This window comes from Centrocercus urophasianus, unplaced genomic scaffold, assembly GCF_019232065.1.
Source record: "Centrocercus urophasianus isolate 14NV4802_14NV808 unplaced genomic scaffold, USGS_Curo_1.0 seq_2, whole genome shotgun sequence".
NCBI classification, from domain to species: domain Eukaryota; kingdom Metazoa; phylum Chordata; class Aves; order Galliformes; family Phasianidae; genus Centrocercus; species Centrocercus urophasianus.
In genome coordinates, this window is record NW_024884755.1 from 715986 (window position 1) to 729696 (window position 13711).

Consider the following 13711-nt stretch of genomic DNA (forward strand, 5'->3'; position numbering starts at 1 on the left):
GCTTGCAAAATAGTTTATGGTAAATGTGAGTTGTAGGCTGTTGTCTCAAAAGTAGTTATGCAGACATTTATTTCAAAACGTATCGAAAGCAGATAAATTCTAATCCTTGGCCTCCTCTTAACTTGAATGCAGAGATGGCAAGTTGTCATAAAATGCATCATTACAGACTTGATGAAACACTTCAGAATGAAACAAGAGAAGACAGGGATGGAAAATATTTAATTTTGAGTCAGCATGTAGGAAGGGTCATGATGTCTCCACAATGTTTCTGTTGTAGGCTATGGTATCCCATACACAGTATCTTTCAGTGCTCTCAATAGTATTTTAAATTCTTCTCTATAATGAATTAATCCAGACAAAACTAAAAGCCACTACAACTGTCCATCATGAGTTCAGGAAAGCAATACACTATTGTTTTCTTTAGAAGATTTGGAAAATATTTTGTTTTGACAGCAATGAAACTCTCCAGAGCAGGCTGCCCACCAAGAGCACGCTGTGTTTACTGCTCAGCTCCTGGCATTGCCAGCACAGAGGGTTTACATGGCTGTTTGGTGACGGGACCAGGAGGGCTGATCCACCTTGGGAACTTTGAGGGAATGGTTCAGTCTGTGGCCCCTCCAGTCCCTGTGGCTGTGGAGAGCAGGTGGTTGCACTGCAGCAGGAAAGGGTGACTAGATAAAGAAGGGATCAGGGATGCCTGGACATTAACATGCAGGTGAAACCCAAGGCTAATTCTTTGTGATTTTACCTGTACTTCATATAGTTATTTGACATGGTTTTAGATAAATGAGTATATATTTATTTGTGTATATATACATTTGTGTGTCTATACATATATACTCAATATAATCATAATGAAATTGCAGCTCGCAGAAATGATCAGGTCTCCTTTTATGGGATGCATGTGAAAATGGAAGATTAAAAAAAGAAGGAAGGTGACTTAATCCTCAGTAATCTAATTGCTTGCTGACATGTTAGGTGACTAGAGTATAAATGAAAATGTGTTTGAGATTCCAAGGGATTTATGGGTTGTGATAGTTTTAATGGAACTTAATGGGATGATTGACTTTAGACATCTACGGCTGTGCTTTTTCATTAGATCTCAGGATTGCCAAATGCTTGCACTTAAAAGTTTAACTAAACTAAAGGCATAACTGTCTAAAGGCATTTTTGCTGAGATGCTACTGGCTGGCAAACAGTGTTTTGCTGAGTGCCATTTCTTATATCCCTTTTGGAATGAAAAGGTGGAAGTTCAGCTGAACTTAACACGACTCATTAACGATTCCTTTTTGTTGCTGATTCAAATTCAATTGCCCAGTTTTAGAAACCAATTTTAAGCTTGGTCTGCTAATATATTAACAATCAGTGTGGACCTCAGCAAGGAATGGGGTAGAGTAGAACTGGTGATCTGACACACACGCTGTGTAATGCTTGCTGATATTTCAGATTGCAGTAGATGAATGCAGAAGGTGTGCTCTTGGAATATATCCTGTGGTTTAGTGGTTTAGCCTGTCCTAAAAGGGAAGCTGCCCTTAGCTCTGAGTCTGCGGAACAGTGCAAACCATTAAGCAGCAAATGGCAATAACTGGGAGAGTTTCTTCATGAGTGCATTGTGGGCTATGTGAGCAGACCACACGTGATGTGTGACACAGACAGCTGTCGTTTCCTTTTTATCTTGTAAGTAGTGGTTACATAAAACTACTATAAGGAATTTTTAAAGAAAAATTTCAATAATGTTGCTGCATTTCAGAACCTTTTGTGTAGTAAAGCAGCTGCTAAACTTAGCCTGTCTGCATCAATCTGGGTAGGAGTATCTTTCTTACATTCATTTCAGTCAAACAGCTTTGAGCTAGAAGGAGCATGCCACCAGTTTCTAAATGAGGAGAGGAAAGGTTCCAAGTAAAAGAAATGGTAGCAGTAGTGCGTCTTTGCACATCACCTCACATTCTGTTTTTCTTAATGGCTGAGAGGTGAAAGAGATCTTACCAAGGACTGATATGAAACTAAATGATATAATGGCCTTCCTTTTAGTTCAGCATGGGCTTTGCTTCCGGTTTAATTGCACTGTCAGAGCTAAGAAACTCAGTTTCTTAAAGTTCTTTTTTTGTTGAAGTAAGTGAAGTAATGTGGCAACAGCTAGCTTAGGAGTCTGCAAATGCTTTTCAGCCATATGCTGATCATGTGAAAATCACTTCCTTTCTCCTGTCAGTGTTTCAGTTCTCACTTCTGTTTCACTTCTGTATGCAAGCCATCACAACCGCTGCTGTTGAGATTAATGCACATGAATCAGTTCCTCTGTAGCAAAAACACACAGAAAAAAGTGCAGAAATTTTATTTCAGTTTCCCATGTCCTTGAACAGCTATTTCTTGCTATTAAGAGTGCCATTGTAATGTTTGTTCATGAAGAGGGCAGCTGGCTCCTCAGTCACTTGATCTTTTTTGGGCTACCTCATCTTCTAACAGGGAAGAGTATGCTAGCTGGCATACCCTGTGAACGTAGCTTGTTCCCTGCTTCTTCTGTGTGGTCGTGTCTTTTTTTCTTTTTTCTGTCTGGTTGATTGCATTCATACAGTGGGTAGCATTTAGCAGCTTGCTTCCAGTCAGAAAAATTAAAAATGCTTTGTGATAGAAGCAGCTGATTGCTCTGCATAGCTGGCTGTCATCTTTCACGAGGCTGTACAGCTCAGCCATCTTTATTCCAAATCTACATCCAATTTCAGCTGTGTCTTTGAATTCTATCTTGTGAATCTGGCACTGATCAGTCCAACTTAACCTGGTGTGCTCATATTCTAAAACAGACTTGCTTTGCTTTGGCATACCTCCTCCTCCAGTGAGATAGAAGCATGGGAGTCTGTGTGACTTAATGGTTTAAATTTTCCACGGTGGATAGTTGAACAACTTTTGAAATGTTCATTTTGCTAAATTTAGCCAGAAATTGCCAAGTTACTATTAGACCTTGTGTGTTATTTGCCTTACTTCATTTGGCCAGTCAGTGGCTTCTTTCCTGAAGAGGGAAACCTGCTTGTCTTTAGCTGCCTGTGTCACATCCACTATCCATAGTTATGCTCACACCTTCCAGTAAGGTTCCTTTGGATGAAATGCATGTTCTGTACCTTATAATGGAAGAACTGTTAATTAGAATTATCAATAATACAAGGAGATAATTATGCCTCTTTAAATAATTCGACCAACAGAATGGCAGATGAAACAAGAATGACAGGAGATCTGAACAATTTTTTCTTTAATGCCTTTCTATGTCACCTTTATGATTTTCTGGCAGTGCTTCCAGTTGATGTTCTCCCTCTCTCCTGTCTTTATAATACGCAACAATAAATCTAACTTGGTCAAACTGAGCAGATATCATACAGTATCGTGACAAATGTGATCTATGACAGTAAGAAACCTGATGTGCTCAGTGGCTTTTTTATTTGGGCAGCTTCCTGATCACCATAGATCATGGTCTATGTTTCCCTTAGGAATTAGCCCCTTAAAGGCCTGAGAAGCTGAAAACTGAGAAAACAGTTCAGTCTGCCAAATCTTGTAATGCGTGGATGCGTTTATACTCTGCCTCAAGAGAGAAGTCATAACAGAATTAATTGCACTTCCTGATACTAGCCAGACTGCTCATTATCTCTTTCACATTATATATGAGGTAAATATGGGTAAGAATGTTGTAGAACTGAGCCTGGAAAAACTTGCATGTGCAATGAGGTTTTGAAATGAGCTATTTAAAGAGGCTCTGTAGATACCTTTTAAGCCTTCCTAATCAAAATACCTCAGTCTTTCAGTGTAGCTTTGTATAAATTTCTGGTTCCTGTTAGATTACATTCTCTTTGCGTTTATCCATCTGATCAGTTCTGTATTTCTGACTTGCCAGCATTGCTTGCAGTCTGTGCTCTCAATGCAGTCTGACATTTTTCATGTGCACTTTTACGTGCAGCCATATGATGGATGAACAAAGCAATTCTCATCTTCTGGTTCCTAAAATAAACGTGGGTCATTCTGATTGTCTTGTGTGCCTGAATTACTGGGTGTGAGGTGGGATCCTGTGTGCTTTGTTGTGGCAGCTCTTTGTGTGGGATAACTCCTGCTGCATTTAGTTCAGGGCATTCGTATAGAACTATTGTTTGGACACTTAGAAGGATAAAATATTCTTGCAACCATTCACTGAGTACCAGCTGATGATCATGAGATCAAACTAAGCCAGGTCACAGACGTGGTTAAATTAGTCATTCACGTCTCTAAACGAAGCTGTAATTCAATAGTTCTTCTGGGAATGAAGCATAACACTGTGAGGAAATGAGGGCAGTTCAGCTGAGAAGTGCATGGCTGGGAGCACCTGACTTCCTTCTTCATTATTTTTCCTTGTTGATGGTCTGGGAAGAAAGTCAGAAAGAAGGAAGTGATTCTAGGTATGTGTCTCTCTACACTGTGTGTGTATGTATGTGTATCTTACATGTCCAATGTATGGGAGGGCAGAAAAAGACATTATCTTTAATTGCAAGTGCTGTGTAAGCCACTGAATTCTTTTATGTTTCCTGGCTATTAGGAACAGTTGTAGTTGAAGTCTGGGCTACAGGGCTTGACAGACTATAGCAGAGATGACAATTTAATCTCTTAATCCTTCTTGCTCTTTAGACTTTCTCAGAAGAAACCTGAGAAGAAATCCATCCCCATAGTGGTGGCTTTCTCCTGTTATGGTGGACTAAATGCTTCTGCTATAGCTGCCTCCAGGTAGGCTCCTCTGTCATCCTCCACATACCCCTCCAAATGCTCTATTCTTTCCCCTGTTGCCAGCTCATTTGTTTTTATAAATGCACTTCACTGCTCCCAGAAGTAGTGGTAGTTAAAGTGGAATTGGTCAGATGCTCAGTTCAGAGCCCAGCCCCAGCTCATTTATGGAGGATTCATGGTTGTAAAACTACAGTGTTAGCAGAAAGCAGCCACTAACTCTTCTCCCTCCCCTTTTATTTTCTCTTGGCATACTGCACGTGGTGTATGTGCTTGATAACTTGACTGTTTCCTGTACTTTTCTCTGTCCTTCTTATGCAGAATAACCATCTGTTGTGCACGCAGTTGAATGCTTATCATGGCCACTTTTAGCTTTCAGTAATGTCCCCTGATAAAGAAACACTATAGCATAGCCTTGGTGATGACATTTCTTAGCATCTGTCAAAATAAAGTGTTGGAGGATTTACTAGTATGGAAGTGAGGGATAGAAGTGTGATTTATGCATTAGTAGTAATGTAAGAACTTGGCTGATTTTTTTTTAGTTATATTTTTTAATGTTGAAAGCAAGATGAGAAAACAGCTGCACAAAACCTTTGGGACTATACCTGTCATGTTAAGCTAGGCACTACCTCTACTAGGTGCCATCTCTAGAAAGTTTACTTCAGAAGCCTTTCAACTGAGCAACTAAGTTTTGCTGAAAGATCATTTAGCAGACAGATCTACTTGGCAGACCAAGCTGAACTTTATGGATCATTCTGAATTAAAATACTCTTTTGCCTTTCCTTACCTAGTAAAGCGAAGCTCTTGCTGTTAATGCTCCATCCTCTGTTCTCTCAAGAATCTCATTCAGAGCATTAGAAAATAAATCAGAAATGACAGTGTGGATAAAGGCCCTGAGTGGGTTACTCTCTCTTTCAAAGGGGCTGACTGGTACAGATCCGGGAAAATTAATGATTTAGCCTTTGAGATGGATCAGTAGTTCTTACATATCTTAGTGTCACAAGTCTGCTTCTGGAATACACTGACTGTGCAACATCTTCATCTGTGTATATTCTGTGGAAGTGATACCATGGATACCTTAGTATCAGTGACACCTTAATGCTCTCTGGGTTTTACTGCCCATATGACTGACTTCTGTTTTTCAAGATGTGTGAAATAACATTAGCACATCTCAGAAAGATATGATAGGATGGAAATGGACTTGAGTTAGTTTTACATTTGGCATCCTGCAGTGGCCCTATACTAAATGTTCCAAAAGGAATTGGAAAACACAAAGAACAAACACAAACCTGCTTTTGGGGAAAGAGATTCTCCAGCTAGTTTGCATCCTTAGCATAAGACTATATTCTTACATTTTCCTTCTTTTTTTTTTTTAACTGCAGCTGTTAATGTTACTTACGCAAATGCTTATCATTTAAGCAACCTTACTAAACAGCTTAATCACATTGAGTGATTTCTGTATTTTAGCTTTGCATATTGAAAAAATCCTCTGACAGTTACAAGGTTGGTATCTAACTTCAGTTGCTGTTTGGCTTTGGAAATGAGGCACTCCTGGCGTAAGTCATCGTTTAAAATGATTGAACATCCTTGTAACAGTTGTCTGTTAGAGTTTTCAGCTAGTTCTCATTCTTAGCCTGTTCTGGAGAAGTTGTAATGCTTTCACTGGGTTATTACAAGATGTGTTCTGCTTTGTGAGATCAGTTTGGTCAGAGCTGCATTTAGATCTGATAAAGATCTGAGAGAAGCACTGAATTCTTGTAGTTAATCTTGAGCAGCAAAAATCTTTCATATATATTATTAATGTAAATTACTATTTACTTTTTTTGTTTCGGTGGACTGAAAATGGGCAATCCATGGTACCCAGTTTTTATAACTTCTGTGGGACTTTGTGTGTGCGTGTTTTTCTTCTCCCCTGTGTTGATGTTGCATTTTGAGGGAACATATGCTAACGTGTCCAAAAAAGGAGAGGTCAGGAGAAGCAATGCTTAGTAAGAATTAGGTTGAGTTTCACAGTTAACTTTGAACCTTTTGGCAACGCTCTCACTGAAGCGATCGTGTGCTTTTGTGCTGTTCCTTAGCAGCAGGAAATCCTATTGTCTTTGGGGTTGAACTAGATCCAACAAAAGGATGGAATATTTTCCTTCTTAACGTGGATGGTAGTGTACAGCTAAGCAGAATGGGATTCTGAACCTTCACCTGGATGATGTGAAGAACAAAGCACTTCTGTCAGCCCAGACAAAAAAAAACCAGGAAACTTTTACTGACATAAAACCAAAACTTGGCCAGTTAATTATTCTGCATTACATTGAAGCTATATGCAGAGTTTTGCTTAAAAAAAAAAAAAAAAAAAATTCTCCCATCATTTTAAAAAAAAAAAAAAAAATCAATTGAATTTAATGTAGGTTTTAATCAAACCATTCCAAAGTCATATCATAATGCATTGCTTTTGTTAATCGTGTTCCTGGAACAGCCAAATCAAAAATTGACCACTGTTAAAGCCAGCTTTATATCCTACCAACAAAGGCCATTTCTGAATAGTAATTCACTTTGACTGGACTTCCTAGCTCATAAAAAAAAATAAAAATGGTAACAAAGAGTAGTGGTTCAAAGGGGAGACCAACAGGGAGATGGTTTGAAGGATCAGGATATTAAAAACTGATCCAAAGGGGAAGTTTATAGTAGAAACCACAGATCCGTAGAAAGCTGAGCTAGATTATAGGCTTCTTGTGTCTGATGGCGTTGAAAACAGTAAAGAGAGCTGAAGGAGTGATATGAAGAGAGGTTTGTAAGATATGCAACTGCTACCTGCTGAGATGTGAGATTTCTACTGTGTATGTCCTAATACCCACAAAATCTTGGTGGCAGTGTTTTTGAATACACTTGTGTAATTCATATATTGCTGTTCCATAGTGATCTAGTGCTAATGCAGGCCTTACCCCATCACTACTTTGTTAGTTTGCATCAGGAGAAGGAATAGTGGAAGTAATGAGCTGTCATAGATAGGATGCAGGTTACTATCTACGTGTGCTGTGCTTCTCCAATCATGCTGTTCAGTGCCTCTTACTGTTTGCTGTGAAATCATGGGGCTTCAGGCTCCTTAGCACTGTGCTATGGAAGGTCACATGCAGCTGGCCTGCAGTATTGCCTAGCACCACTAATAAAGGACTGTCTGAAAAACTACTGCCTCTATTAGCTGTGAGACTAGAGCCCAGAGGTCCTGATGACAGAGCTAAAGAGCAAAAACAAGTTGGGTGGGAAATTGGAAAAGCAAGAGAATAGTCAATATGCTGTACCTGAGTTCATTAATAATGTTAGACATAATCAGATGTACAAGATTAGTGAGAAAATTGTAAGAACACTCCTGTCTTTTGTGAGAACTATTTTGTGAACAGAAAATATGAGTCCAGGTGCTTGGGTAAAGAGTTCTGTTCTTGTTTAGAATGAAGAAATGAGAAATGCTGTGTGCTGCATTATGGATTGTCCCTACTATGTTATTATTTTTCCATATAAACTTACAATAAAAGCCTTGATTATGTTGTTTTACATTAGTTTTGTTACAGATATTTTCATGTTTGCTTTTTCTTTTATCAGACATTTGCTGACGAGGTGTTTGGTATCTTCAGTTGGACAATTCCAATTGCTGTAGCCTTTTCTTGTTTTGGTGGACTTAATGCTTCAATTCTAGCATCGTCAAGGTATCTTTTTGTTTAAAAAGTGTTCTGCAATATTCCTGTGCGTTACTATTGCACTCATCTGTTATGAGTGGCAAAAGCAGTGTCATACTGGAACCTGTAACAAATAGCTGCAGTAAAATGACAGATGATGTAAACCACAGTGTGGTAAATGTAGCACTGCCCTAAGCACTGCCTGACTTCCCTAAAGCTTCTGTATGACGTAGAGTACAATTAAAGGTCAAATGAATGTTGTCTAGGAGGAAAGTTCTCATGTCTTTTAATTATTTGAATTGAATTATCATCCACTTCACTTGATAACAACAGCAAGTTCTTGTTTTTAAACGTATTCACTTTGAACTTTGTAATCGTAGTATCTTTTTCTCCAAGTAAAAGCTTTGAAAGTTGTTGCTATTAAGCGTTAGCCCAAAACCATAGAATATGGTAGAATCTTTTTTCCTGAGCCCTGATTATAGGCGTAGCTACTGGCTTTAAATAGATTTGTCCAAGCATTTTAATATCCTTCCCCTTCACTGAATATATGCACAGTGTCTCTGTGCAGAACAAACACAACCTGGTGAGATCACATGGAGCAATTTATGGCTGACAGTAAAGTCAGACACGATTGGTTTATGACCAGACCTGTAGAAAGATCTCGCTTAACTGTACACCCATCTCTTCTGGTTGTCACTGAAAACTTCTGCTGTGAACTGCAATGTCTTCAACAATAGCTTTCAGATATATATACATTTTTTATAGTGATAGGGCTTTATTTCATTTTCTATAGACATGATTTCGTATGGAGGATGGTTTTCTAAGAAGTGGTTGTTAATGACATGTTCCTAAAAGCTTATATATCTTTTTAATGGTTGTTGTAAAGTGCACTTTATAGGAGAGGCTGAGTCCATTTTCTAGTTTAAAGAACAAAATTTTGGAGTGTAAACACATATATAGAATGCTATTGGTTTTTTTCTGTAATTTGTTCTTTCTGGTCTTATGGCCTCAATATCTACTTTGTGATTTGTTTTTTTTTTTTAAAGGCTGTTTTTTGTAGGATCTCGGGAAGGTCACCTTCCTGATCTGTTGTCTATGATCCATGTAGAGAGGTTCACACCTGTGCCAGCACTGCTCTTCAATGTAAGTAGTTTTTATTTTCAACAGTCTAGATCCATACGAACTATACAAAAGAAAACCTTGTTTCTACATAGGCTGGAATGAGACAATAGAGGAAACTCATACAAAACTGACTAACAGTCTCAAAAAGAGTTTCTTAACTGGAAAACAAACAAAAAACAACAACAACAACAAAAAAAAAACACAAGCAACCCACAACCTGCTGTACTCCTGTTACAGTCAAAAAATCAGCACGGTGGAGGGTCAATATGGGAGCAAGTAGCAGAGGGACTAACACAAATGGAATGGTGTTACAGAAGAGAAGTACTCACCCATCTCTGAAGATTAGGCTCACAAGGAAAACTCCACAAGGGAGGGATCTGCAACCAGAGACCCTTCCCCCGAGGCAGCCAGCCCTAAAATGGCACCTAAGAGAGGTGCAGCCAGGCTCCATCCCTTCCTATCACACAGCTGAACTGCATTCACCTGTGCTCCCAGGGCTGACCAGGTCCTTTCCCCAGGTGCTCCATCAGTGGTTCAGACTGTGACTCAACAGTTCCCATACAACTAACAACAAAGAAAGTTGAAAGTGACTGAATGTGATTGGATTACTTTGTTTGGTGACTGTTGTGTAAGATCTGTTAGCAGACTTGTTTCCTCTAAGCTAAATACAGATAAAACAGCTCATAAAATTAGTATGTGGCTTCTGTATGCAAAGTAAACTGCAGATGAAGATATTATCAACTTTAAAAATTGAGTTACTGTATAACCTATCATGCTGATAAAAACCTCTAATGGATACTAAAGAGTTATTACAAACTGATATGGAGTAAGAAATTATTTCTTCTGATCGTGGGTAAATTGTAAGAATTGTCGTACTTGTACTCCTGCCTGCATGGGAAACATCAGTACATCTCAGCAGTGGGAATACTCAGAAATAATTGTTTAGTTGATGGCACAAGGGAGAACTTCAGATTGACTATCATCACCAGCACAAGGTGATTTCTGAGACTGCAGATTTTGAGGGAGGCATAAAATCGTATCGAACACCAAGGAGAGAAGGATGGTGTTAACTTAATGCAAAAGCAGCATAAGCAGTGTGTTTCAAACTTCTCTTGTTCATCCCAGTCCTATTCTTTTCTGACAGTGTGCTATGACCCTAATTTACCTGGCTGTGCAAGATGTCTTCAAGCTTATTAATTACTTCAGTTTCAGTTACTGGTTTTTTGTTGGTCTGTCTATTGCTGGTCAATTATATCTACGTTGGAAGGAACCAAATCGAGCCAGGCCACTGAAGGTAAAATTTACTTCTACAGAGTTGTTTTAAACCCCTCTATTTTCCGTAACTTTAGTGCACTAAGATCTGTACCATGCTTGTTATGCCCAAAGCTTAAAAGTTGATAGGACACAAAACGTCTTCCATATTCTCCAGTGGAACATAGCTTGTTAGCTAGGTGAGAATAAGTAGGTATTGTAATAGTGTGCTCTTTTTTTGTATGTTAGTTCAGGCAGTATCCCATCTCTCTGTCAACTGAAAATGTCCCAGTAGGCTAATGCAGTAGGGAACCTTTTTTTCCTTAAAATAGTTTCATTAGATTAGAAATCTCAAGTTAGGAATGCTTAAGTTAATTCTGTCACTGTAGACCACATTTAACTCTGTTGGTGTTTCAGTTTAATAGCTGATCCTCTTACCATCATCTCCTACCTAAAGTTTATATGCCCCGTGACAAAGTCCTTGTTTCCTCTGATTGAATGGATTTGTTTAAAAGCATACAATTCTGCTACACACTTTCTTTGGACACAGAGGACGTACCATACCTCATTTTGCCTTGCAATTTTTAGCAGCAGTTGTCTTGAAGATTTCATACTATTGTTGTTGTTGTTTTTTAATGGTTTTAAATAACCAGACATACAAGAGAAAGAACAAACTATTTCACAAACAGATTCAGAGAGAAGAGACTGTAACTGTCACCAAAACACATGCAATTGTAGATAATAGTTATGTCAAAACATTGTGTTATCTTTTCTGTCTCCAGCTCAGTGTGGTTTTCCCAATAATATTCTGCATATGCTCAGTGTTTCTCGTGGTTGTGCCGCTCTATAGTGACACCATCAATTCACTGATTGGAATTGCCATTGCTTTATCTGGGATTCCAGTCTTTTTCCTGGGAGTCTATTTACCTGCATCAAGGAGACCTCAGATTATCAACAAGATTTTAGGTAAGTCTCTTCATAGATGTAGATGTTATTAGGAAAGAGAAAAATGTAGTGGGTGAATCTGAGTTCTTTGATGAAAAGAGTTGTGGTGGATTGACTCCAACTGGTTGCTCAGCACCCACAGAGCTCCCCACCCTCTGCAGCAGGATGGGGGAAAGGGTAGGAAGAAGAACAGCAAGAAAACAGTGTTGCTGGCACTGTTTTAGCTACTAATCTAAAGCATAGCACCATATGGTCTGCTATGAAGAATGTTACCTGCATCCCAGCTAGACCTAGTGAAAAGGGATACTGATTTTATGCTTGCTTGTATATTCAATTTTTATTCACTTTTTTTTTTTAATTCATTAAAATACCATCCTCTTTCTACAGATTTTGTCCTCAGTTTTTAAACACCCTGGTCTAATCAAGCACATGAAAAGTTTTTTTTTTTTTTTTTTTTTTAATTAAGGCTGATTAGTGTAAAAGGGCTGGATGTTCTTGGCAATGCAAATAACCTGTCTTGCTGTAATGTATCAGTCGGTTAAAGATGCTGTTTATGTCAGATACAGATTGAATTTTCCTTCAGTTGAATTACTGCAGTTAAATGATACATTTCTTTCTAGCAGTGCTCTGTTATCATTACTGAGAAAGCCATAATGAGGGATGTGGGAAGGAAGATTTACAGCATAATCTTGGAATGTAACAGGATGTGCTGCTGCAGCAGTTAGTGAATATGTAAATACTCAATAATATTGTCATTGTGTGTTTTGTTTTGCTTTGCTTTTTTTTTCTACAATTTTACACTCTTAGTTATAGGGAAAAAAAGATTTTATTTCAGTAACTGGCAGAGTGCTTGAGAGGAAAAACACCCTAGGCTAGAGATAATGAAATCAACAGGACAACTTTAAGTATTGTTTGAAAATACTGAGTGCTTTCTTTTGTGGTTTGTACTTCCCTTAACAGAAGTGAGCCAGCATTCTTGACAATTAACTGTCATTATTTGTGTACATGTTGTATAATTACAGTTGAGATGAGCACGAGTTCTGATCTGTCTTTTGTTTCCTCTGCAGATGTAGTCACACGAAACATGCAGCTGCTCTGTTGCTGTGTTTTAACGGAGATGGACACAAGTGAAGAAAAGAAATTAGAAAACAAATCTAACTAAAATTTGAAAGCCATTCTAAGAACAGAAAGGAGAGTAAAGTGATTACAGCAGTGAAAGGGAATAAATGGAACTGGAAAAAGTGGGAAAACTGTTTCCGCTCATCTCTCAGAGTACTTGCAGATAGAATCCTGCATAGACCGTGCCCTCATGTCATCCCCTCACACTGAGATGTATTTCAGGGCATGTTATCATTGGATAATTATTACCTACTCATTTCAGGTACACAAGCTACACGTAAATACTCTTCATTCTGAATTTTCTTCAGAATTGCTAGTAAAATGGTAAGAGCTAATGGATCAAATCAGATTTCTGCAGAAACTGCAAGTGAAGTAATGCATTTTTAACTGAACTGAAAATCACTTTGAGTCAAAGGACTGGAAGCCATTTCCAACTTAATTATAATGGATGTTTGCATGAAATGATTTGCTGTGCCATCTCAGTTCTTATCCCAGAAGACAGCTGGCCACATCACACCATGTAATTTGTCATTACTAGCAGAAAAATGAATCAAGTTGTGCTACTGTGTTTAAGACTTCTGTCCCTTCAAGAGAAACTTACCATTTCCATATACTGCATGGAAATGTGGTATCTATCTGTGGCAAGAATTTAATCAACAAAGCACCTTTCCAATGATACAAATTCCTTGATGCTGAAGATTTGATTTAGGATTCAGTGATTATGTTTTCTTTCTTTCCTGTCAGGCTGTTAGTACGTGGTCATCTACTACACGGTTATATGGAACTTTAATAATTAAAATGTTCAGTCTGAAGCTTGTAAGCATTTGTTTCTGAACTGTTTCTGCGAACGCACATTCGCAATGTTACTTCAGTCAGGA

The 13711-nt window shown here is 38.4% G+C and overlaps 1 protein-coding gene across 11 annotated transcripts in view; it reads left to right on the forward strand.

The window, feature by feature from the left end:
- SLC7A6 (solute carrier family 7 member 6) overlaps positions 1-13653 on the forward strand; it is a 28952-nt gene extending 15299 nt beyond the window's left edge. For all 11 annotated transcript variants that reach the window (XM_042821866.1, XM_042821859.1, XM_042821862.1 and 8 more), the window contains 5 exons: positions 8323-8426; positions 9443-9539; positions 10663-10812; positions 11552-11735; positions 12782-13653. In XM_042821866.1, coding sequence (XP_042677800.1) covers positions 8323-8426; positions 9443-9539; positions 10663-10812; positions 11552-11735; positions 12782-12876 — 630 coding nt within the window. In that variant the 3' untranslated portion in view covers positions 12877-13653. The remainder of the gene's footprint in view (positions 1-8322; positions 8427-9442; positions 9540-10662; positions 10813-11551; positions 11736-12781) is intronic.
- The last annotated feature ends 58 nt before the right edge of the window (positions 13654-13711 follow it).